The sequence below is a fragment of the Martes martes genome (genome assembly GCF_963455335.1).
Source record: "Martes martes genome assembly, chromosome: 7".
Lineage (NCBI taxonomy): Eukaryota > Metazoa > Chordata > Mammalia > Carnivora > Mustelidae > Martes > Martes martes.
The window spans coordinates 92,298,578-92,325,071 of record NC_137894.1 but is presented as its reverse complement, the minus strand read 5'-3'; the positions used below and the strand labels follow the sequence as shown (position 1 = coordinate 92,325,071).

Here is a 26,494-nt window from a genome sequence, read left to right as displayed (position 1 = left end):
CTTGGAAGACTTTTTAAACTTTTCTAGTGACATTATTTTTTCTCTTTTCATATTCCTATAGACTCTTTGTATTTCTACCTCAACCCTTAACAAACTTGATCCTGTCCATTTACAGGTCTGACCTTTTCCCTAAACTTCATGAAACCAGTCTGATCTTCATTAATAGAACTTAGCTCTTCATCTGACATGTACTCAATATTCAGGGTTTATTTATGGATGAAATAATCGATATCCCAAATGGGCAGACCAAAACTGAAATCCAGGTATTGTCACTATCATATTGTGCCTCAAATTCAATGAAATCCATCAAGCAGTAAGCCTATTAAATGTTCCTACGTGATCTGTATCTATATAATAGATATCCACGTCACCATTCAAACCAAATTAAAAACAAAACATAACAATCCTAAGGCAGCCTCACCCTTAAGTCATTACAGGCCTATGTTCATTTTAAATTCTTTCTAGTTTCAATTCAAGGCAATTAGCAAAGATGCATACCTGTTCTATGTCCTTGGAATTGGAGGTCTGGTTTTCTCCCGAGACTCCAGGCTGTTCATTTTCCCATGGTAATTTATTTTTTCCTTTTCCTGCACTTAATACCCTTCGGGTACAGACAGTTGGACTGTAAGATCCATAAATTTGCATGCTGTCCCTTGTGTGGTCTCCACAGTGACAGTGTGCACTCTGAGTTCTGTTACCAGCCAAAAGCCAGTCTGTATCTGCTCCATGTGCCAGATGGCTTGACCTACCCTGGGCAGATGATGGCATAAGCATTGCATATTCCACAAATCCCTGTTCTGTTAACCTTGGGAGGGTTTTTCTAGCCAATCTGGCCTGCACAGCATTCATCACTCCATCTCCATTATCTTGAAGTTCAACAGTATCCACAGCTTTGAAAAGGATGCTAGTTTTACCTGAGCCCATTGACGATGCCAACACAGCAAAGGCTTCAAGAGCTGCTTGACGCACTCTGCGTTTGCTATCTACAAGAGCTGGGGCAAGATTAAAAGACAGTTTGGGTAAGTCAAAATCCTCGCTGGGATAGGTCAGGAGGGAGCAGATACAAATGTTCACTACCTCCTCTCTCACTCTGGAATGTTTATGTTTGAGATGTTCCAGGAGTAAACAAAGCACCTGTTGAGGACCTACTTCCTTCATCAGCTTGAGGAAGATCTTCATGTATTCTTGTTTGATTACCAACTTGTTGTCTGCCAGCACTTTGACAGAAGCTGCTATAACTTGTCCCAAGAACTGCTGTACCTGCTGTCCTAGGCGAATAACCAGTAAATGCAGGACCTGAAGTGTGCCATGAACCACTTTGAAGTTAGAATCATCTAACAAATTATACAGCAAGCTAATGAAACCGACAAGACTGGAATGAGGGGTAGAACTAGGATTAAATCTTCCTATCACCTGTTTTAATTCCTCCACGGCCTGAGTCCGGTTCTTATAGTCTTCCTGATCTAACAATCTTGAATGCAGCTCTTGAGGAATAATCCCAAATTTAAGATTGCTGTTAGAAAGAGTCACTGTACAGGGGAGAGGATCTTCAGCAAATCCAGAGGCTTCAAGTTCCAAATAATAAGGAACCTGACTTCCAAATTGGGACTCCAGGCGGCGATTGTAGTGTCTCCTCAGGGCAGATGGCAGGCGAGAGATATAGGACTGAAATCTCTCTTGGCCAAGTCGTTCCCCAATTTGCTGAAGTGCAGAGAAAGCAGTCTCAGATTCCTCCTCTATCTCCTGATCGCCAAGCTTTCTGGCGAGGGATATTATTACCTCAGTGAGATCTAGGTTGAACAACAAATCCTCAGGAGTAAGCAAGACAGGGAACAGCAGTGCTGTGGCAGCTCGAAGCCGGGCATCCGTGCTTTCCAGTCCTTGCTGTATAAGTGTTCTCAGCACCTGTCCAGAACTACGTTTCAGACATATATGTAGGAGCTGTAGTGCATCTTTCCGTAGGGCTGGATTCTCTTCTCGTAAGGAGACAACAAGCTGAGGCAGAAGTGCTAAGCTAAAGGCCTCTTCCAGCTGGCCTGCCTCCCCTTGACCCCGGATAACGTCCGAGAGGAGTTGCAAGCAGAGTCGCTTCTCATCACTACCTCCTTCCACAAGCACTCGGCCCAGGGCCCGATACAATGCTTCCTTCCGTCGGGGGAAGCCGAGTCGACCGCCTCGCCGTGGCAAAGCAGCCTGCAAAGCCTGGAAGGCCTCGGAAGGATCTGGCGCGGTTCGAAGGAGTTGAAGAAGCCGAGCCTCCTCTTCATCTCCTCCAGACAAACCGCCTCCAGACCCAGACCAACTACTTGTGATTGCCTCCGCGGGCATCAAGAGGGTCGAGGCCAGAGGCGAAGGTGTCGGCGGGCAGGAACCGTGGTCTCCGGCGGCTCCACGGCAATAGTTTTTCTCGCCTCTCATGGTGCCCCCACCTCGATTATCATCAGTCTGTGGGGCGGAAGGACGATTGCAGCTCTGGAGGCGATAGGCACAGAGGGCTGGAAGTTGCGGCAGCAGGAGCAGCGCAGAGGGCAAAGCCGCCATGGAGGGTCGTCAGGTGGCAGAGGCGGGAGGAAACCATCGTCTCTGAAGGGCTCGATGGAGCCCAGCCTTCCAGTTCCTTTCCAAGCCCCAAGCTGCAGAGGAAGAAAAGGAACAGCTTCAGTCAGCTGCCAAGTCTCCCTTGGGAGGCTGGCTTCGGCAAAATGGCCCCTGCCGGAGCCCCAGACCCCACAGCAGCCAGCGGGCGTAACCAGGGGCACCACGTGACCAAACCGATGGCTTCCATGGTGATCTACCCAGCGCGGACCTCTTGACCCGGAAATCAACGTGTCGTGATGAATGCTGGGTCATGTAGTCCACGTCAGGGGGCATACGAATAAGCAGCAGGCTCCTGGAAGAGGAAGTGAGAACGTTACGAAAGTAGAGAACGTATCTAGAGCGGAGAAGGGGAAAAAGGGTGGAGGCACTGGGCGGAAGTGACGTTTCCGCTCCGAGCGGAACATCCCCGCCCCACCCGAAAAGATTGGGGTTTGAAGACAAGTGAGGATCCTGCCCGGATTCCAGTGGTCCACGACTCCTCCTCCTGTCGTTGCTGGCGTGATTCCTGGGACTCAGGTATTTTCCTTTTGCTGTCCTCCTGCGGCGCAGGCTTTGGCAGAGTTTTGCCGGAGTGACGCTGGTGCTGCCGTAAGAGGTAAAGAAATGCACGGGAGCTAGCAGGGAGAGAGGCGACATCTTCTTGTGCAGGGTTTGTTACCGTTGTAAATACGTTGCTTTCTGCAACCCTGAGTAAGTGCGATCCTTCTCTCCTGCTGTCCGCGTATACTGACTGGAGATTCGGACCAAGGCCAAGCTCAGAGCTCGCGTACTTTTTTTTTTTTTTTTTTTTTTTTTAAATTCTGGTCTTTGGGGCCCTTACACTCCGCCCTCCCCCCTTCCTTTTCTAATTCGCTTACCCTTTGGTCGTGGAAGGTTAATGATTTTCTTTCATCTTTCCTTACTTTCATCATTTTAAATTCTCTTTAAAAACGTACTTAAGCAATTTTCCCTGTATCTTACCGCGTCTTTTTGAGTCGTTCTCAAAGTCTCCTAATGCAGTTCCACTCTGAGACTTACTCCTTCCTTCCTCCCGTTCTCTTTGCTACCCCAATCTCTCTGCAGAATCCTTGCGCGTCTCTGCAGCCTTTCAGTCTCCTGGAAACTGAGATTGCAAAGACAATTTCACTTGCGGTTGAAGTTCTTGGCATCTGGGACCTAAGAGAAATCTGCCCTGTACATTTAGGGCTAATAATAGACGTTTCTTTGTTTTAGGTGAAGTGTGAATTATTGGTGAGCATTCTCTCCTTGTTAATGAAACTTAAGCGGACACAATTGAAGAGCTGGAGTGTCTGGAGTGAGGCTGAATTCTTTGAAGTGTGGAAGAGATATTTTTTGAAGGAATAACACAATTAACTACTTTATAATGACCACTGAGAAAAGGCTGAGTTATTATTTGAAGTCTCTCATGCAGTTTAAATGCAAGTGAAGTCAGGATAATTGAGTTACACATGCCAAACCACTTTGTAAATAATGTTGCTGGATAATGCAAGTTTATTTATTTTTTTAAAAGATTTTATTTTATTTATTTTATTTGACCGAGACACAGCGAGAGAGGGAACACAAGCAGGGGGAGTGGGAGAGGGAGAAGCAGGCTTCCCGCCGAGCAGGGAGCCCGGTGTGGGGCTCTAATCCTGGGTCCCTGGGATCATGACCTGAGTCGAAGGCAGACGCTTAACCACTGATCCCACCCAGTCGCCTGGATAATTCAAGTTTAAACTTAGTTTCTGTTCGTTGTGTGAAAGCACAATTCGAGTATCATAGATTTCTTTTTTGTCTTTCGGAAATAGAATAAATGTAAATGAGTCTTGTGTAAACATCCTTATGTTTTGGTTTCAGTTCTAGGTTGTTATTTTGATTTTAATTAGTCATTTGGTGTTTAAATGAATCTGCCTAGTTTGGTTTAGCTTTATTTCAGTAGACCACAACCCCCCCTTTTAAAAATTAAAAAAAAATTTTTTTTTAGAGATAGTGCAAGGGCTGAGGAGTGAAAACCAAGAGAGGATTGTAGCAGTCCTCAGTAAGAAGCAATGTCTGGTTCTCATATTTCTAGTGTAAGAAACTCATATTTATACATTTACTCATATATGCTCAGGCTTCAGTAACCTCACTCAAACTAAACTAAATATGAGAATGATGTACACATTAGAATGTACCTATTAGAATGCCAGTTTATGTTGGAATAGAAGATAACCCTTTCCAGTGATTAGAATTTTCAGGTTGAAAAATCCAGTGCAGTATTGAAGAACATGGGAAATGGAGGTGGTGTGGTAATCATGAAATCAAAGAAAAGGAACTTGGAAAGTATTGAATGATATATCATCAAAGTTATGGTAGAAGCTTAAGAATTACTCCTTCTCTCCATAGAGAATACTTTTCAAGGGTTGTGGATACTTAAGCCAACCAGTTATTGTGGCCTTTCTCTTAGAACAAAGCAAAATGAGTCTTTATTTTGACCCTTTTTCTCAGGGCTCCGTAGATCACTATGTTATAGATTGCAATTTATTTTATATCTATTACATTTTATGTCTTTGATGAAGACTTGTTAGATTCATTAGCCCCCATGGTGGATATTTAGGAAATGGGACCTTATCAACATCGTGTATCCTACTAATTTTCTTTTAAGATTATTTTGTGGAAGACAAATCTCATTCATTTAATGTATATTCTATTTATTTCTTTTACAAAGCAAATTTTAAAAATCTTATTCTTGAATTCCAGTAATCCAAATTATAGGAATTGTGTATTGATCTTTTATATTTAGCCATAAGTAGAGATAAAGTAAAAATTTTTAGATCAAATTCCAGAATAGTGGAATACACTATGTGTTTAACAGTATGCCTTTGAAAGTTGAAAGGCTGTAATTAAGAATATATTGAAAGCGGCACCTGGGTGGCTCAGTGGGTTAAAGCCTCTGCCTTCAGCTCAGGTCATGATCCCAGGGTCCTGGGATCAAGCCCCACATTGGGCTTTCTGCTCAGCATGGAGCCTGCTTCCCCCCTCTCTCTCTGCCTGCCTTTCTGCCTACTTACGATCTCTGTCAAATAAATAAATAAAATCTTTAACAAGAAGAAAAAAAAGAATACATTGAAAATACCAAATCTGGATAAAACAAGTTTAAAATATCAATACTTTTTTAAAAGTTTAGTTAAATTAATGGATTGTAGGAATATTTGTTATACATTAATTTTTTGAGCTGGACTTAAAACACAATTGCCCTAACAATGTCTTTTATTTCCACAGTCAGAGATAAGATATTAATTGGCTGGATGAACCATCATAGTTTTTTCTGTGTTTTTAGTCAAATTTTACAGACATCCAGGACTATTGGAAATCAGTGTGAATTCTGTAAACTATTATGGCTTTTGTATAGTTTTAAGAAGTTACTATGAAGAAATGCTATGCAAAGGAAAGATGCTATTAACAGGTCATGATAAGACTACCGTTTATTGATTATTTACTGTGTGTCATTCAGGGTGGTAAGTACCTAATGAATATTGACTTATTGAATTTTCACAACAATTTTTGAAATTACATAGGTTTGTGCTGTGGCACATGTTATGGATGTTTCCATGGAATGTAATTGGACAGAGAGAGAAAAAGCTTTAGAATAGTTTTGGTTGGGGAAGAGCTTTGAAATTATAGGCTAAAATTTTATTTTTCTATTATTAATCATTCATATATTTTATGATACATTGTTTAACTACATATATTTAATCTTCCTTTTTGGGTTTCTGTTCTGAAGTTTTTTAGTTTCTTACTTGAGCCAAAACTTCAATAATGTTAAGAAATGATGAGTCTATTTTTATATATGTGAAATTAAACAGGTTTTCTTGATGTATATCAGAGATCCATTTTCTTTTTTTTTTTTAGGTGTATTTTTCAAAGCCATTGTGCATTTCTGAGTCAAAATCACAACTATAAACAAAAATCCAATTTTTGTTGCATTTCTGATATTAATCTGTGTAAATTAACAGGATTTCACTTTCATTGCAACCAGTTTTTCAGTGGACAGATTAATTATGTAACTTACAGCTTTTGCTAGATATAAAAAAGGCTTTGAGGACTTTCTTTTGTATTATTTCTGACTTCATGATATAATGATTCATATTATAGTGGGCTTCTAATTTTACTTTTGTTTCTCCAGATAAAATTAAAGTCAATCTCAGAGAACAGGAAAATTGCCAGCTTGTTCTTAGGCCCACTGATAAAGTAGTATGCCATCATTAATTGAATTCTGCTGTGAGGAAAGTTGAACTGTGGGAAAGAAATTTAAGAAAAGAACTGATCTGATAAAAATACTCTCATTTTATATAAATCACACTTTCACAGCGAAGTATATGTGTGTTTGGATTTTTTTAACAATTCTTCTTTCTCATCACCATTTATTTTCTCTCATTGTAGCAGATAATTGCCTCCCAACTGATTTCAGCACCACTGTTTACTTAGGTGTCAATTAAGTAGTTACTAAACTCACAGCCTGACCTTTATTAGCTTTGTTTCAGCACCCAAAATTATGAAACTGATGTAGACTATGGAAAGTTTGATTTTATGTAATATTCTTTTTATATTGTGCATATTTATATAACGAGAATGCTGCCATTATATAAATAACAGAAGGGGATGATTGTTCCATAGATGCCTCTGTATTTCATTTTAAAACCCTGATGGACTTTTGTATCTGATCTACATAGTATGTGTATATATTTTATATATGTGTTTGTGTTTGTGTGTGATCTATCTATTTTTAAGTTTCTGTCCTGGACTTTTTTAGATTCTTGTTTGAGCTAAAACTTTATTTTATTTATTTATTTATTTATGTAATATTTATTTACTTATTTGACAGAGACACAGAGAGAGAGAGCACAAGCAGGGAGAGTGGAAGAGGGAAAAGCAGGCTCCGCACTGAGCAGGGAGCCTGATGAGGGACTCAATCCCAGGACCCAGGGATCATGACCTGAACTGAAGGCAGTTGCTTAACCAACTGAGCCACCCAGGAGCCCCCTTGAGTTAAAATTTTAATAAGGTTAAGAAATTATGAGTTTATAAGTGAGGCTTTATAAAATAATCATAAAGAACTCTGGAGATAGAGTGCCAAGGTTTAAATCTTGCCTGGGCTTGATTTCTCTGTGCCTTGGATTACTTTATAAGGTAAGAATAACAACAGCAGTGTATATCTCATGGTGCTATTCCGAGGATGAAGGGAGTTAATACATGTAAAAAGCTTAGAACAGTAATTGGCCCATATTTAAAAAGATTTTTTTTAAAGATTTTGTTTATTTATTTATTTAACAGAGAGATACACAGAAAGAGAAGGAACACAAGCAGCGGGAGTGGGACAGGGAGTAGCAGACTTCCTGCCAAACAGGGAGCCCCAGGCGGGGCTTGATCCCAGGACCCCGGGATCATGACCTGAGATGAAGGCAGACACTTAACGACTGAGCCACCCAGGCACCCCAGTAATTGACCCATTTTGACAAAGGTCTTCCAAGCAGGTCTTTATAAAACAATTCTCTCAGGAGTGGCAACAATTATAAATTGGTTTAGTAAATATTTGAGGGGTCTTTCTATACTGTTCAGCATTGAAATTTTTTGAAGGTAATGTATAGAGAACATTGTTCTAAGATTAAGAAAACATTAAAGTTCTAGAAACATCTCTTTCTACTTGTATAATCTTTGTTAATTCATTTAAACTCTCTGGGGGCACCTGGGTGGCTCAGTGGGTTAAAGCCTTTTTTAATTTATTTTAAATAAATAAATAAATAAACTCTCCGAACTTCACATTCTTCATCTCTAGGTCTTATGCCAAGTTTAGTGCCCTATACATACATTCTTTTTTTTTTTTTTTCCTGTGCAAAATTTCAAAAGTATGCAAAAATAATGTTATAAACCCTCATGTACCTATCACCCAGCTTTAACAGTTAGCAGCTCATGACATCATCTACATCTAATATTATTTTTTAAAAATATTTATTTATTTAGAGTATGCATGCATGTGTGCTTGGGGCAGTACAGGGAAAGGGAGGGAAGGAGAGAGAGAGAATTTCAAGCAGACTTCTTACTAAGCATGGAGCTCAGGCAGGGCTTAATCTCACAACCCTGAGATCCTATCCTGAGCTGAAATCAAGAGTGAGACACTTAACCAACTAAGCCATTCAAATGCCCCTCATTGCATATTATTTTAAGCAAATTCCTGATATATTATTTTACCTACAAATATTTTAGTATGTAAAAGATTCTTGGGACGCCTGGGTGGCTTAGTTGGTTAAGTGTCTGCCTTTGGTTCAGGTCATGATCCTGGGGTCCTGGGGTCTGGGATCAAGTCCCACTTCAGGCTCCTTGCTCAGCGGGGAGCCTGCTTGTGCGCACACGCTCTCTCTGACAAATAAATTAAAAAAAAAAATCTTAAAGATAAAAACTCTTAAAAACATAGCTACAGTATCATTTTTCAGCAACGGTGATTAGTTTGTTTGCTTTTTTTAAGATTTTATTTATTTATTTGACAGACAGAGTTCACAAGTAGGTGGAGAGGCAGGCAGAGAGGGTGGGGCAAAGCCGTCTCCTCACTGAGCAGAGAGCCTGATGCAGGGCTTGAACCCAGGACCCTGGAATCATGACCTGAGCCGAAGGCAGAGGCTTTAACCACTGAGCCACCCAGGCACCCCAATAGTGATTAGTTAATACAATGAATAATCTAGTTAGTTTCCAAATTTCCAGTTGTCTCCTAAATGTATGTGTCTGGGTGTGTGCATGTGCTTGTATGCATACAGTTACAAGTTGTATTTGTTTGCTCTGTCTTTCAAGTTTATCTTGATCTGTATGTTCATTCTCTTTCTTTTCATTTCTTTCAGTTTATTTATGGAAGCATCTGGGATATCCCATAAACTTTCTCACAGTCAGGAGGTTTTTGCTGATTGCATCCTTCTCTTACAGTTTAACATACTTTTTCTGTTCTCTGTATTTCTGGTAGATTAATAGTTGGATCTAGACCATTGACTGCATGTTTGATTTTGGTGTGTGTGGGGGACTGGAGAATTCAGGAATATCCATAGCTGATATTATGGTCTTCTCTTGAAAGATCCTGATGTCTGGTTGTCTTTTTTTGTGTGATATTAACAACCCTTCATAATCAACACTTCTAATCAGTAGCTACACTTATTCATTAAGATTGTGAAATGATGACACTTTATCATTCTTTCTTTATTTATTAATTGGAATACTTTTATGAAAAGAAACTTCCCCTCATGTATTTGGTACCCCAGTGGTACAGTTAGTATCAGAAAGACATGATAAATGTTCGATTCTTTCCCTTTATTTACTAGGTTTCAAATAATAGTTGGTTCATTGGCACCCTCCAGTGGTACTGAATTAGGACTTAATTTAAGTTGTCATAATTGTATTATCATCATGGACTCATGGATTTATTTATTCATAGATTTTATTTATTTATTTGTCAGAGACAGAGAGCGAGCACAAGCAAGGGGAACGACAGGCAGACAGAGGAAGATGCAGTTTCCTTGGTGAGCAAGAAGTCCAAGGCAGGACTCAATCCCAGGACTCTGGGATCATAACTTGAGCTGAAGGCAGACGCTTAACTGACTGAGCCACCCAGGCATCCCTGGACTCATGGAATTAAGCATATCTGATATGTCTTAATCAGTTGCAGTTATTGATATTCACTCTGTCCCATCTTTGACTAGTGATAGCCTATTCAGTTTGGCTCCTTTTTTTTAATAACCTTTGTTGTCACTGATAGCTTTCTTGCTGTCTAGTAGTAAAAATTCCAAATTTATCTTGATATTTTCATTCCAGGCCTTGAATCAGCCATTTGTACAAGGAGTTCTGATCCCTTGAGGGGGAATGATATTTAGGGACCACATCTGGGTGGTAGGAGTGCTCCTTGTTACTGGGTCGGTCATAGTTCCTAGCCCTGTTCAGTAAACAGAGTAGGAAATATAATTAACTTTTTCCTTAAAATAATGTATATATTTTTTTACATTTGTGTATATCATATGTGTTTTTATATTATATACATAAAATATATACTAGTACATATAATTAATGTTGTTTCTTTATGTAGATTTAATCCCTCTTATACTTTTTATTCAAAATCAGAGTACAAGGTTTATATTCAATATCTTAGTCTTATGTCTTTCTCTTTTCTCCCCTACTGAGAATGACAGATCACAGTGACCCTGCAGATGATGATATTAGAAATGCCATGTAATTATGCAATGCACACAGAACAGTTTGCAATGCACACAGAACAGTTTCAGAATATTAATAACACTTTCACCAATAATGTGATTCCTGAAAATAGCATAAGGTTTTTGTTTTGTTTGGGGGCATATCCTAGTAGTAACAGACCATCAACTTACTGTTTTGAAGTTATTCAGAATGGCATGGTTAGGCCACTAACTAGATAAACATAGATAAACATAACTAGATAGTCAAAGCTTTATAGTGTAATTACCTTGATCTGTCTTTTCACTTATGCTTCTGGGTTTTGTTTTGTTTTTAAGATTTTTTTTTGTTGTTGTTGTTGTTTTATTGGACAGAGATCACAAGTAGGCAGAGAGGCAGGCAGAGAGAGAGGGAAAAGCAGGGTCACCGCTGAGCAGAGAGCCCGATGTGGGGCTCGATCCCAGGACCCTGGGATCATGACCTGAGCCGAAGGCAGAGGCTTTAACCCACTGAGCCACCCAGGTGCCCCCCTTTTTTTTTTTAAGATTTTATTTATTTATTTGATAGAGAGAGATCACAAGTAGGCAGAGAGGCACGCAGAGAGAGAGGGAGGAAGGGAAGCAGGCTCCCCGCGGAGCAGAGAGCCTGATGCGGGGCTCGATCCCAGGACTCTGGGATCATGACCTGAGCCGAAGGCAGAGGCTTTAACCCACTGAACCACCCAGGCGCCCCTGCTTCTGGGTTTTGTATCATAGTTAAGAAATTATTTCTAATCTTGGTTAGAGAGGAATTCACCCTGTTATTTTAATAAAATATGTTGTATTATTTTATTTTTTTACATTTATACCTCTGATCCATTAGGAATTTATCCTGGTGTAGTTTTATGGAAGAAATCTAATTTTATCTATTTTTATAAGGCTACTTAGTTATTCTAATATGTTTATTTAAAATCCCTGTTTTCCTCATTGATTTTGAGGTACTGCCTTTATCATAAGCTAAATTTGTATATGCTAGGTGATATATTTCTCTATTCTGATTCTTCTCGATTGGTCTGTTTCTTCAAACCAAACATTCTATTTAATCCACAACAAATTTTACAGGTGACAAAATTCAAGTCAGGAATACGTAATTTTCCCAAAGTATAGTGCTATTAATTACTTAAATATAGACTTGAACTCACATCTGTCTGGTTCTAAAATTCATAATTTGCTCACTTTTCTTTCCTGTTTGCTATGATACTTTCTTTTCCTTCTGCACAAGGTTGTTACTGTGATGAAATTCTCAATGTAAACTGTCAAAGGTGAGGTTTTAAAAATTAGAAGTTATTGCTTCTTTGAGTTACTTTTAGCCATTTAGAGGTAAATAGCTGAACCAAATATAGTCACAGTTGTAATTCATAATTTTGAAGGAGTTATAGTATGATGTAGGATAATTTTTTAGCAGTTACACTTGTGCTGACAATATCTGAACTGGTTCTCAAACATTAGCATGCATGTCAATTGCCTGGAGGGCTTAAAACATGTTGCTGCCCCTCCCTGTCTATGTAGTTTCTGATTTCTTAGATATGTGGCTGGGCTCAAGGATTTGCATCCCTTGCAGGTCCCAGGTGATGCAGATGCTGGTGGTACAAGGATCATATTTTGAGAACCATTGTTTTAAAGCTTCTAAAAAAAGTTGAAGTTTTGTGACTTTAAGTGAGATTTCTTCAGAGATAAAAGGGGTCAAATTAAAAATTTTAAGAATGATGTTATGACAAACCTCCAGTGTAATTCATTTTAAGTCCCTGTGTTTACCTTGACATTTTGCAGTTTTTAGTTTGAGTTGTTTCAGTTAAGCATTCAGAGTATTATCTCTTTACTTAAGCCTTATTCTCAATATTTCTTTTACTTAAAATTTTATTCAAATTCAATTAATTACCATATAATCTGTTATTTGTTTCAGGGATAAAGGCCTATGATTCATCAGCCATATTTATATAATACCCAGTGCTCATTGCAATACATGCCCTCCACAATGTCTGTCACCCAGTTTCCCCATCCCTTCACTCCTCCTCCCATCCATCAACCCTCAGTTTGTTTCCTATGGTTAAGAGTCTCTTATGGTTTGTCTCCCTCTCTGGTTTTGTCTTGTTTGATTTTTTCCTCTCTTCCCCTGTGATCCTCTGCCTTGTTTCTTAAATTCCACACATCAGTGAGATCATTTGATAATTATCTTTCTCTGATTGATTTATCTTGCTTAGCATAATACCCTCTAGTTCCATCCATGTCTTGCAAATGGCAAGAGTTCATTTTTTATGGCTGCATAATATTCCGTGTGTGTGTGTGTGTGTGTGTGTGTGTGTGTGTGTGTGTGTGTGTTTGGTGTGTATCACATCTTCTTTATCCATTCATGTCCCAGGGGACATCTAGGCTCTTTCCATAGTTTGGCTGTTGTGGACATTGCTGCTATAAACATTTGGGGTGCACATGTCCCTTCAGTTCACTACATTTGTATCTTTAGGGTAAATACCCAGTAGTGTGATTGCTGGGTCCTAGGATAGCTCTGTTTTCAACTTTGTGAGGAACCGCCATACCGTTTTCGAGAGTGGCTGCACCAGCTTGTATTCCTACCAACTGTAGGAGGAGTCCCCTTTCTCTGCATCTTCACCATCTCTGTCATTTCCTGATTTGTCAATTTTAGCCATTCTGACTGGTATGAGGTGGTATCTCATTGTGGTTTGGTTTGTATTTGCCTGATGATGAGTGATGTTGAGCACTTTCTCATATGTCTCTTGTCCATTTGAATGTCTTTGAAGAAATGTCTGTTCATGTCTTCTGCCCATTTCTTTTTTTTTTTTTTTAAAGATTTTATTTATTTATTTGACAGAGAGAGAGAAATCACAAGTAGGCAGAGAGGCAGGCAGAGAGAGAAGGGGAAGCAGGCTCCCCGCCAAGCAGAGAGCCTGATGCGGGGCTCGATCCCAGGACCCCGAGATCATGACCTGAGCTGAAGGCAGAGGCTTAACCCACTGAGCCACCCAGGCGCCTCTCTTCTGCCCATTTCTTGATTGGATTATTCTTTGGGTGTTGAGTTTGATAAGTTCTTTATCAAACAAGTTTGATTTTGGGATACTGGCCCTTTATCTGATATTTCATTTGCAAATTTCTTCTTCTGTTCTGTCAGCTGTCTTTTGGTTTTATCAACTGTTTCCTTTGCTGTGCAGAAGCTTTTCATCTTAATGAAGTCCTAATAGTTCATTTTTGCCTTTGTTTCCCTTACCTTTCTTCTTCTAGCAAGAAGTTCCTGTGGCTGAGGTCAAAGAGGTTGCTGCCTGTGTTCTTGTCAAGAATTTTGATGGTTTCCTGGCTCACATTGAGGTCTTTCATCCATTTTGAGTCTATTTTCATGTCTAGTTTAAGGAAGTGATACAGTTTCAGTCTTCTGCATGTGATTTTCTACTTTTCCCAACACCATTTGTTGACGAGACTGTCTTTTTTCCATTAGATATTCTTTCTTGCTTTGTCGAAGATTAGTTGACCATAGAGTTGAGGGTCCACTTCTGGGTTCTCTGTTCTGTTCTCTTGATCAGTGGGTCTGTTAATGTGCCAGTACCATACTGTCTTAATGATTACAGCTTTGTAATAGAGCTTGGAGTCCAGAATTGTGATGCCACCAGTTTTGGTTTTCTTTTTCAACATTACTTATGCTATTCAGGGTCTTTTCTGATTCCATATAAATTTTAAGATTTTGTTCCATTTCTGTGCAAGAAGTTGATGGTATTTTGATAGGGACTGCATTGAATGCATAGATTGCTGTAGGTAGCATAGATATTTTAACAATATTTGTTCTTCCAATTCTTGAGCATGAACGTTTTTCCATTTCATTGTCTCTTCCTCTATTTCTTTTATGAAGAGTCTATATTCTGAATACAGTTCCTTTGCCTCTTTGGCTAGGTTTATTCCTAAGTATCTTACAGTTTTGGGTGCAGTTGTAAATGGGATTGACTCCTTAATTTCTCTTTCTTCTGTCTTTTTGTTGGTGTAGTTGATGTATAGAAATGCAACTGATTTCTATGCATTGATTTTGTATCCTGCCACTTTGCTGAATTCCCGTATGAGTTCTGACAATTTTGCGATGGAGTCTTTTGGGTTTTCCACATTAGAGTATCATGTCATCTGGAAAGAGTGAGAGTTTTTCCTTGCCGATTTGGATGCCTTTTATTTTTTTGTTGTTGTTGTTGTCTGATTGCTGAGGCTAGGACTTCAAGTACTATGTTGAACAGTGGTGAGAGTAGACATGCCTGCCGTGTTCCTGACCTTAGGGGAAAAGCTCTCAGTTTTTTCCCATTGAGAATGATATTCCCTGTGGGTTTTTCGTAGATGACTTTTATGATACTGAGGTATGTACCCTCTATCCCTACACTATAAGGAGTTTTAAACAAGAAGGGATGCTGTACCTTGTCAAATGCTTTTTCTGAGTCTATTGAGAAGATTATATGATTCTTGTCCTTTCTTTTATTTATTTATTTATGTAGTGTATCACACTGATTGATTTATAGATGTTGAACCAACCTTGGAGCCCAGGAATAAATCCTGCTTGGTCGTGGTGAATAATCCTTTGAATGTACTGTTAGATCCTATTGGCTGGTATTTTGGTGAGAATGTTTGCATCCATGTTCATTAGGGATATTGGTCTGTGATTCTCCTTTTTGGTGGGGTCTTTGTCTGATTTGGGGATCAAGGTAATGCCTCATAGAAAGAGTTTGGGAGTTTTCTATTTTGATTTTTTGAAATATCTTCAGAAGAATAGGTATTACTTCTTTAAATATTTGGTAGAATTCCCCTGGGAAGCCATCTGGCCCTAGGCTCCTATTTGTTCGGAGATTTTTTTTTTTTTTTTAAAGATTATTTATTTATTTATTTGACGGGGGTGGGGGGTGGACAGAAGCAGGGGGGAGTGGAAGTGGGAGAAGCAGGCTTTCTACTGAGCAGGGAGCCTGATGCGGGGCTTGATCCCAGCACCCTGGGATCATGACCTGAGCCAAAAGCAGACGCTTAACAACTGAGCCACCCAGGCACCCCTGTTGGGAGATTTTTGATTATTGCTTCAGTTTCCTTGCTAGTTATGATCTGTTTAGGTTTTCTGTTTCTTCCTGGTTCACTTTTGGTGGTTTATATGTCTCTAGGAATGCATCCATTTCCTCAGACTGCCTAATTTGTTGGCATATAGTTGCTCATAATATGTTCTTATAATTGTTTATATTTCTTTGGTGTTGGTTTTGATCTCTCCGCTTTCATTCATGATTTTATTTATTTGGGTCCTTCCTCTTTTCTTTTTGGTAAGTCTGACCAGGAGTTTATCAGTCTTACTAATTTTTTCAAAGAACCAGCTCCCAGTATGTTGATTTGTTTTATTGTTCTTCAGTTTCTGTTTCATTGACTACTGCTCTAATCTTTATTATTTCTCTTCTCCTGTTGTGTTTAGGGTTTCTATGCTGTTCTTTCTCAGTTCCTTTAGGTATAGGGTTAGGTTGTATATTTGAGACCTTTCTTATTTCTTGAGAAAGGCTTGTAGTGCTATAAGCTCTCCTCTTAGGACCACCTTTGCTGCATCTCAAAGATTTTGAACTATTGTGTTTTCATTTTCATTTGTTTCCATGAATTTTTTTAATTCTTCTTTAACTTCCTAGTTGACCCATTCATTTCTTAATAGGATGCTCTTTATCCTCCATGTATTTGAGTTCTTTCCAGTTTTGTTCTTGTGATTGAGTTCCACTTTCAAAACGCTGTGATCTGAAAACATGCAGGAAATGATCCCAGTCTTTTAGTACTGGTTGGGACCTGATTTGTGACCTAGGATGTGATCTATTCTGGGGAATGTTCCATGTGCACTCGAGAAGAATATGTATTCTCTTGCTTTGGGATAGACTGTTCTGAATAGATCTGTGAAGCCTATCTGGTCCAGTGTGTCATTTAAAGCCCTTATATCCTAGGGGCACCTGGGTGGCTCAGTGGGTTAATAAGCCTCTGCCTTTGGCTCAGGTCATGATCTCAGGGTCCTGGGATTGAGTCCCACATCGGGCTCTCTGCTCAGCAGGGAGCCTGCTTCCTCCTCTCTCTCTGCCTGCCTCTCTGCCTACTTGTGATCTCTGTCTGTCAAATAAATAAATAAATAAATCTTTAAAAAAAAATAAGAGGGTGGGAGATTGGGGGAACCAGGTGGTGGGTATTAGGGAGGGCACAGATTGCATGGAGCACTGGGTGTGGTGAAAAAACAATGAATACTGTTATGCTGAAAAAAAAAAAAAAAAAAGAAATAAAGGCCTTATATCTTAGTTGATCTTATGCTTAGATGATCTGTCCATTGCCAGGAGGGGAGTGTTAAAGTCCCCTACTAATACTGTATTATTGTCGATGTGTTTCTTTGATTTTGTTATTAATTGGCTTATATAATTGGCTGCTCCCAAGTTAGGGGCATAAATATTTAAAATTGTTAGATCTTCTTGTTGGATAGACACTTTAATTATGATATTGTGTTCTGGGGCGCCTGGGTGGCTCAGTGGTTTAAGCCTCTGCCTTCGGCTCGGGTCATGATCCCAGCGTCCTGGGATCGAGCCCCGCATCGGGCTCTCTGCTCAGTGGGGAGCCTGCTTCCTCCTCTCTCTGCCTGCCTCTCTGCCTACTTGTGATCTGTCAAATAAATAAATAAAAAATCTTTAAAAAAAAAATGATATTGTGTTCTCCCTTATCTCTTATTACAGTGTTTGGTTTAAAATCTACTTTGACTGATACGAGGCTTGCCACCGCAGCTTTCTTTTGAGGTCCATTAGCATGATAAATGGCTTTCCACCCCCTCGGTTTAAATCTGGAGGTGTCTTTGGGTCAAAAATTATTCTCTTGCAGACAGCATATTGATGGGTCTTGTTTTTTTATCCAGCCTGATACCCTGTGTCTTTTGATAGGGGTATTTGGCCAATTACATTCAGAGTAACTATTGAAACATGAATTTAGTGCCATTGTATTGCCTGTAAAATGGCTGTTACTTTATATCTTCTCTGTTTCTTTCTGATCTTTGTTATTTTGGGGCTCTCTCTTTACTTAGAGGACCCCTTTTAGTGTTTCTTATAGGGCTGGTTTAGTGGTCATAAATTCTTTTAGTTTCTGTTTGTACTGGAAGTTTTTTGTCACTCCTTTTTGAATGACATCCTACCTGGATAAAGTATTCTTGGCTGCATATTTTTTCTCATTTAGCACCCTGAATGTAACATGCCAGTCCTTTCTGGCCTGCCACAGCTCCATGAATAGGTCTGCTGCCAATCTAATGTTTCTGCCCTTGTAGGTTACCAATCTCTTGTCCCTAGCTACTTTCCGGATTTTCTCTTTGTCTTTGAGATTTGTAAGTTTCACTATTATATGTTGGGGTGTCGACCTATTTTTACTGATTGTGATTTTACTATGCCCCCTGGATATTGATGCCTGTTTCCTTCCCCAGATTAGGGAAATTCTACTTTCTGCCCTTTACTCTCTTTTCCTCCTTTTCTGGGATCCCGGTTATTCTAATATTGTTCCATTTTATGGTTTCACTTGTCTCTCAGATTTTCCTTTTGTGATCTGGTTCTTTTTCTCTCTCTTTTTCTCAGGTTCTTTATTCTCCATTGTTTGGTCTTCTGTATCTCTGATTCTCTCTTCTGCTCCATTTTTTATTGCATCTCATTAAAAGTCTTTTTGATTTCGACTTGGTTAAATTTTAGTTCTTTTATTTCTTCAGAAAGGGATTCTCTAGTGTCTTCTATGCTTTTTTCAAGTCCCGCCAGTATCTTTTTTTTTTTTTTTAAGATTTTATTTATATATTTGTCAGAGAAAGAGAGTACAAGCAGGGGGGAGCGGCAGGCAGAGGAAGAAACAGGCTTCTTAATGAGCAAGGAGCCCAATGTGGGACTTGATCCCAGGACCCTGGATTCATGACCTGAGTGGAAAGCAGACACTTAACGGACTGAGCCACCCAGGCATCACAGGCCCAGCTAGTATCTTTATAATCGTTATTCTGAACTCTAGTTCCAACATCTTTCTAATATCCATATTTATAAGGTCCCTGGCAGTCAGTACTGCCTCTCGTCCTCTTTTTTGAGGTGAGTTTTTCTGTCTTGTCATTCTGTCCAGGGAAGAATAGATGAACAAGAGAACAAAATGCTAAAATCGCAACAACAACCCCAGAGAAATATACACTAAACAAATCAGAAGAGACCTGATACTGGTGGCAGGGTGGTGGGGGAGGGAAGAAAAGGAAAAAAAAAACACTATAATCAGACAGATGTGCAGAATAGAGCAATATACTGGCTTCTGTCTGTATTTTGGTCTGTTTTATAGAAAACTAGGTCCCAAAATTGTAAAGGAAGAAAAACTTATGTATGTATAAAAATAAAATTAAATACATGAAAAAGTAGAATGTAACTGTAAAATTGGAAATTAAAAGACAAGAAAAAACAAAAGAAAAAAAAACAAGAAAAACAAAAAAGGAAAGGATCTAAACAAACAGGTGAATAGAACAGAGCCATCTGCTATGTCCTGAGTATATTTAGTCAGTTTTAGAGGAAACTGAATCTCAAAACTATAAAGAAAGAAAAAATTCTATATATAAAAATAAAATTAAATACATTGAAAGGATAGAATGTAACTGTCAAAATGAAAATTTTAAAAAGATTTTAAAAAGGAGTTGATAAAATAAGAAATTGGTTGAAAAGGGAAAGAAGAAATTTAAAAAAATAAAGAAAAATTTAAAAATTAAAGTAGAAAGACTAAAGAATCCTGAAAATAAAAGCCATGAGTTCTTTGTGCTGTATTCCCCTAGTGTTAGAGTTTTGCAGTTCTCATTGATTGTTAGTATATGTGCTGCCCAAGTGAGCACCTCATTGATTGTTAAACTTGGTCTTAGCTGGATATTCTTGCTGATCTTTTGGGGGAATGGCCTGTTGCTTTGATTCTCAAGTGTATTTGCCCGAGGCGGAATTGCACTGCCCTTGCCAGGGGGCCAGGCTAAGGAATCTCCTCTGGTTTGCTGTATGTGGCTTTTGTTCCCTGAAGGCTTTCCTCACAGCTTTAGAGGACGGGAATAAATATGGCCACCTCCCAGTCTCCAGCTGGGGAGGTAAAAGCTCAGGCCCCACTCCTCTGTGAGTCCTCAGAGAAAAGCAGTCAGTCACTTCTGTCTCCCTGGTCTCCAGCAGCACTCTGTGCTCACCCAGCCCGTGACTGAATGTTTTTATCTCAGGCACATGACCCAGTTTGGAGTCTCCAAACTGTGCAGGCTTCTGTGGCACGCTCCCACAGTACTCCTCTCCGGGGGAAGAAGGGAGCGTCTCCCTGGTTCTGCTGCTTGTTGGGCCCCTGCTTAGAGAGCAATCCCCTCCGTGCTGAAGATCACAGTCCATGGCAACCCCAAGGTGAGAGTCCACTCCTGGACTCTTGTAGCCGGCCTCCCCCCTCTGATGTCTGGGAACCTGCCACAATTAGGCACCCCTGCTTCCTGTGACCCCGAGGATCCTGAGACCACACTGCCCCAGCTAGGATTTCGTCCCTGCTTAGCAGCCTGAGCCACCTCCCTCACTAAAACAGACTTCTAAACATTTTGTTTTTGTGCTCTGCTGCTTTATCACTTGCTGGTAGCTGGCTGATGGAGGCTCCCTCCCCCTGCAGTCTTTCTTCCCATATATCGCCTCAGATTCACTTCTCTACCTTGTAGAAAATGGTCACCTTCTACCTTGTAGAAAATGGTCACTTTTCTATTTGTAGAGTTACACCTATTCTTTTCTTCAATCTCCGGTTGAGTTTGCAGATACTCAGAATGATTTGATAGCTGTTTAGCTGAATTGCTGGGACCAGAAGAAATTCAGGTCTCCTATTCCTCTGCATTTTGGACTCCTTCCCTATTCTCAATATTTCTGGGGTGCCTGGGTGGCTCAGTGGGTTAAAGCCTCTGCTTTCGGCTCAGGTCATGATCCCGGGGTTCTGGGATTGAGCCCCGCATCAGGCTGTCTGCTCAGCAGGGAGCCTGCTTCCCTTCCTCTCTCTGCCTGCCTCTCTGACTACTTGTGATCTCTGCCTGTCAAATAAACAAATAAAATACTATTCTCAATATTTCTTTTTTGTTTTTTAAGATTTTATTTGTTTATTTGACAGAGATCACAAGTAGGCAGAGAGGCAGGCAGAGAGAGAGGGGGAAGCAGGCTCCCCGCTGAGCAGAGAGCCCAATGTGGGGCTCGATCCCAGAACCCCGGGATCATGACCTGAGCCGAAGGCAGAGGCTTAACCCACTGAGCCACCCAGGTGCCCCTCTCAATATTTCTTAAAGGGAGTGAACAGTGTGTCATTTGTATTCTGTCCAGTGATGTAAAGAAGTATGTATGGATGTTCTTTTACAAATTCATCTTTACTAATACCCTTTCTTTGAGTGGTTTTTAAAACTTTGATCATTTTATTATTTTGGGGGGATACTCAGAAAGTATAAAGGATAAAAAAGAAATACTATAGAGGGTATAAGTGTAGGAAGGCAGCTTCATTATGACCTTCATTATAACCTTGTATAGGGCCATCTAGGCAAATCTTGGATCCTGGGACCACAGCTTTTCCGAGTATTGAAGCACCTTGTGATTCTCCTGAAACAAAGGGAGTTGGAAGGCCTTTAAGGAGTGGCTACAAGGCCATCTCCCACTTGACCCCGTATAACTCCCAAGATTCTGACATGGGACAGAATCTCAATTCCCTGATTATGATGAGATGTGGGGCTTTCATGCCCCACCCTCACCCCAAAGAGTAGAGCTGCAGAATACAAAACTGCTTAGCTGCAATATAGTTTGGGTTCTTCACAACTTGTGTTGCCTTCATCTAGCCCTTTTTGTTTTGGTATTGTCCTTTTTGGTGTGTGGGACAAGGATTCAGGAAACTTAGTCTTTGGTTTACTCTTCTTTTCATTGTCTATAACTAGTAAACTCTCAAAATTTAAAGGTGGCTTGTCATATCTTTTCTGGTCAAACTAGCCAGGCTTTGATTATGTTAGTTTACTTGTAAGTAAGCTTCATTTCTTTTTTAGTAACCATGAAAGGAAGTCACATATGGTAGCTGGCAAAAACCAAGCGTTTTTGAGGATGATGATATAATAGTAAACAGCCTCTAACAGCTATTGAGTTCTTATGTGTACTGTTTTATCTGTTTTACAGATGAGAAAACTGAGACTTTTTTTTTAAAGATTTTATTGATTTATTTGACAGAGAGAAATCACAAGTAGGCAGAGAGGCAGGCAGAGAGAAGGGGAAGCACACTCCCTGCTGAGCAGAGAGCCCGATGTGAGGCTCCATCCCAGGACCCTGAGATCATGACCTGAGCCAAAGGCGGAGGCTTAACCCACTGAGCCACCCAGGCACTCCATGAGAAAACTGAGACTTTAAGATCAGGTACTTTCCCAAGGTCACATAGCTAGTATAAATAGTAAAGACAATGTTATAACCCTAGGACCCTGATTCCTGAGCCCAGTCTCTTAAAATCATACTGTCCTGCATATATGGATATTTGAGATATACATACACACACATAAACACACATAGGTGTGTATGTTTTGTGTGTACATTTATGTGTGTGAATTTTTACAAATCAGTATTGTGCCTTTATATCATATGTTAATGGTAATTTATCAGTCTTGAATACATAAAACTTAGTTTAATATAAGGATCTGTCACTATATGATTCATATTTGTGTAAAAACAAATCAATAACTCATTAACTTGATTTAAAAATCAACGATTCTGCAGTAGTTTGTGGGGCTTAGGATGTCAGTGGTACAGGATGGATTTTTTTTTTTAAAGATTTTATTTATTTATTTGACAGAGATCACAAGTAGGCAGGGAGGCAGGCAGAGAGAAAGGGGGAAGCAGGCTCCCTGCTGAGCAGAGAGCCCGATTCGAGGCTCGATCCCATGACCCTGAGACATGACCCGGAGGCAGAGGCTTTAATCCACTGAGCCACCCAGGCGCCCCCAGAGTGGATTTCTTACCTGGTAGTAAGAGATGGTGCAATACAGAAAGCAGAATACCTCTTATGTAGACACTTTAGAAATTCACTAGTAATACAATAACTTACTGATAAATGCTATTCTAAGCACTTTATATGTATAAATTTATTTAATCCTCAAAGCAGCCCTACATTATATTATTATTATTATTATTGAATAACTTTTAGGTTTTTCATATAATAACCCTCTCAGATTTCCTTCTCTTAATACTCAACATCCTCAGTTCCATTACCCGTAAGACATGATTTGAATTTCCCCTCTTCATCATGTTATACTTTGTTCTGCTCCCTTTTAAGAATCTGTACTCCAGATGTGGTGTGACATATGCAAAACAAAGTGAGAATATCTCCTCTAGTTCTGCATATTATAGTTTTATTATTGCAACTTAAGCCTACCTAAGCTTAGTATACTAAAATAATACTGCAATTAAAATCTCTGAGCCCTTTAAACACATCCTACAGTTGAGTCTTTTCTCTCTTAAGCTATTCTTATGTAGTTGTTTTGAAATCCACTTTGGAATCTTAATATTTATCCCTCTTAAATTTCTTCTTGTTAGATATCCGGTCTTTTGGATGCTTCATTTGTTAACCAATGATTTTGCTCTCTTTGGAAGCTTCATGTCATCTGTAGAGGTGAAGGGCATGTCCAAGTATCTTCATTTTGGCCTTAGAGCTTACTCTAGAAACCTTCCTCCAGGTAGACCTCATTCCGTTAAGTAGTATGCACTAGTGTTGCTGATTTAACTAACTGAACTAGCTTATATTTTTTAGTTTTACTGTCAAGAAAATCATGAAAGTCATTGTAAAATTCTTTACAGACATCAGGTGTATTTTCTTGATCTCCGAGTCTTCTAAATAGATCAAATAAAAAAACAAGATTAGTCTGTAACACATGTCTTATTATTAGCTCCATCTATCCTAGTCCTAGAGGTCACTATATCCTCTTCTAGGTATTCACATATCAAACAGTTATTTTAAAATGTTATCTGAAATTAACATTAACCTTACCAAAATGTTTGTAGAATTTACGGTCTTATCTTTGAAAACAGTCTCCAGTCTTGCGGTCCTGGCAGTAATTCAGGGATTTCATTTACAGATTCTTTTATGTATCTTGGAACATTATTACTTAGTCTAGGAGAGCTGTGAGCTTATAAAGTAGCTTAGGTGTCTTTTTAATCTTATTCTTTAAAGACTATCATTTAAAAGCAGTTTTAGATTCACAGCAGAATTGAGAGGAATGTACAGAGATTTCCCATATACACCCTGCCCCAGCATATGCATACTATCCCCCATTATCAACATCCCCACCAAAGTGGACATTTGTTAACTACCTACATTGACAGATCATTATCACCCAAAGTCCATAATTTACCTTAGGATTCACTCTTGGTGTTGTACGTTCATGGATTTGGACAAATGTATAATGGCACATATCTACCATTATAGTATCACACAGAGTAATTTCACTGCCCTAAAAAAATCCTACGTGCTTCACCTATTCATCCCTCCCTTCTTTCTAACCTCTAGCAGTCATTGATCTTTTTATCATCTCCATAGTTTTGGCCTTTCCAGAATGTCATATAATTGGAATTATGCAGTATGGGGCCTTTTCAGATTGGCTTCTTTCACTTGGCAATATGCATTTAGGTCTTCTGTATGTTTTTTCATGGCTTGGTAGGAAGCATTTCTTTGGGCACTGAATAATATCCCATTGTTTGATGTACCACAGTTTATCCATTCACAAACTGAAGGACATCCTAGTTGTTTCCAAGTGTTAGCACTTACGAATAAAGCTGCTGTTAGCATACATGTACAGTTTTTGTGTGGACGTAAGTTTTCAGTTCATTTGAATAAACAACAGAGGGCAGTGGCTGGATTGTATGGTAAGAGTATGTTTAGTTTTATAAGAAGCCATTGAAGTGTCTTCTAAAGTAGTTGTACCATTTTGCATTCCCACAAGCCATAATGATAGTTCCTCTTGCCCCATATTCTATCCAGGAATTCGTATCCACAGTGTTATGGATTTTGACCATTCTAATATGTGTGGAGTAGAATCTCATTCTTGTTTTAATATGCAGTTCTCTCTAACATCTTTTCTTTTGCTTCTTGCCATCTGTTTATCTTCTCTGGTTAGATGTTTTTTAATCAGGCTTGAATATACAAAACTTAGTTTGATAGTATCTGTCACTATATGATTCCTATTTAATCAGGTTGTTCTTTTTTTTTTTTTTTTAAGATTTTATTTATTTAACAGAGAGAGACAGCTAGAAAGGGAACACAAGCAATGGGAGTAGGAGAGAGAGAAGCAGGCATCCTGTAGAGCAAGGAGCCCGACAGGGGGCTCAATCCCAGGACCCTGGGATCATGACCTGAGCTGAAGGCAGACGCTTAATGACTGAGCCACCCAGGTGCCCCAGGTTGTTCATTTTTATATTGTTGAATTTTGAGTAATTTTTTCTGAATAACAGTTCTTTTTCTAAAAATTCTTTATTTAAATTCAATTTAATTAACATATACTATATTATTCATTTCAGAGGTAGAATTTAGTGATTCATCAGTTGTATATAACACCCAGTGCTCATTACATCAAGTGCCCTCCTTAAGGCCCATCACGCAATTACCCCTTCCCTTCAACCAGCTCCCCTTCAATAACCCTCATTTTGTTTCCTAGAGTTCACTGTCTCTTATGGTTTGCCCCTCTATTTTCATATTATTTTATTTTTCCTTCCCTTCCCCTATGTTCATCTGTTTTGTTTCTTAAATTCTTCAGACAAATGAAACCTCTGGCTGACTTATTTTGCTTAACATAATACCCTCTAGTTCCATCCACATCATTGCAAAGGGCAAAATTTCATTCGTTTTGAGTACTGTTCCATTATATATATATATATATATATATATATATATATACCACATCTTCTGTATCCATTGAATAACAGTTCTTTATCAGATGTGTCTTTTGAAGATATTTTCTCCCAAGGCATGTTTTGTCCTCTTGTTCTCTTGACATTGTCTTCCTCAGAGCAGAAGTTTTTTGTTTTAATGACATCTTTTTTGGTGGAGCCATTATTCAGCCTACCATAATCCCTGTTCCTTCCTTTTCTTCTTTTTTTCTCTCATCTCTTTTCTCCTATTTTTTATTCTTTTTCATCTTCAGATGTACGAAGTGACAAAAAGATTGGTTGGCTATGATCTGAAGTTATGTTGAAGAGTTGAGTAGATGATGTCTAGATGAGTAAGTGAGCCTAACTGCCCTCATTGTAGAGCATCAGATTGTGTTCACATGAATTTTTTGTTTGTCATTGAATTTGTTGATAGTAATACTTTTGTTAAATTCAGCACCCTTTATTAAAGTAATTACTAAGTCTTTGGGTAAAGTGTGTGAGTTAATATGAAATTTCTTTCCAAGTAAAGCATCTTTTGGCAGGCATTGGTGTTATTATTGAGAAAATAGCCAAAGAATTTTTAGCATTGTTTCAAAACTCATTTTCCTTTAGGCAAAATTTTTTTCACATTTCCATTTTGTTTCAGTGGTAACTCAGACTTGAATTTAATGAAGGGAAACAGAGGAGTTAGTAGAGTTCCAGTCTAAAAGTCCATTGTCAGGAGACATTTGTGGTTTGGGGCATATCACTTTTGTGGCCATTGGGCCTTTGGGCCTTTGTTTCCTAGTATCT

General features: G+C 39.1%; 2 protein-coding genes across 5 annotated transcripts in view; one reads left to right on the top strand and one right to left on the bottom strand.

Moving 5' to 3' along the window:
- Positions 1-2,722, bottom strand: part of TOGARAM1 (TOG array regulator of axonemal microtubules 1) — an 81,977-nt gene extending 79,255 nt beyond the window's left edge. The window contains exon 1 of one of the 2 annotated variants that reach the window (XM_080808545.1): positions 499-2,722. In XM_080808545.1, the coding sequence (XP_080664671.1) occupies positions 499-2,541 (2,043 nt within the window). In that variant the 5' untranslated portion in view covers positions 2,542-2,722. The remainder of the gene's footprint in view (positions 1-498) is intronic. The other variant, XM_080808546.1, reaches the window with a different exon arrangement.
- Positions 1,815-26,494, top strand: part of KLHL28 (kelch like family member 28) — a 38,202-nt gene continuing 13,522 nt past the window's right edge. The window contains exon 1 of one of the 3 annotated variants that reach the window (XM_080808547.1): positions 1,815-3,114. The gene's annotated coding sequence lies outside the window, so the exon portion shown is untranslated. Of the gene's footprint in view, positions 3,194-26,494 lie in introns of all 3 variants that reach the window. The other 2 variants (XR_013967125.1, XM_080808548.1) reach the window with 2 other exon arrangements.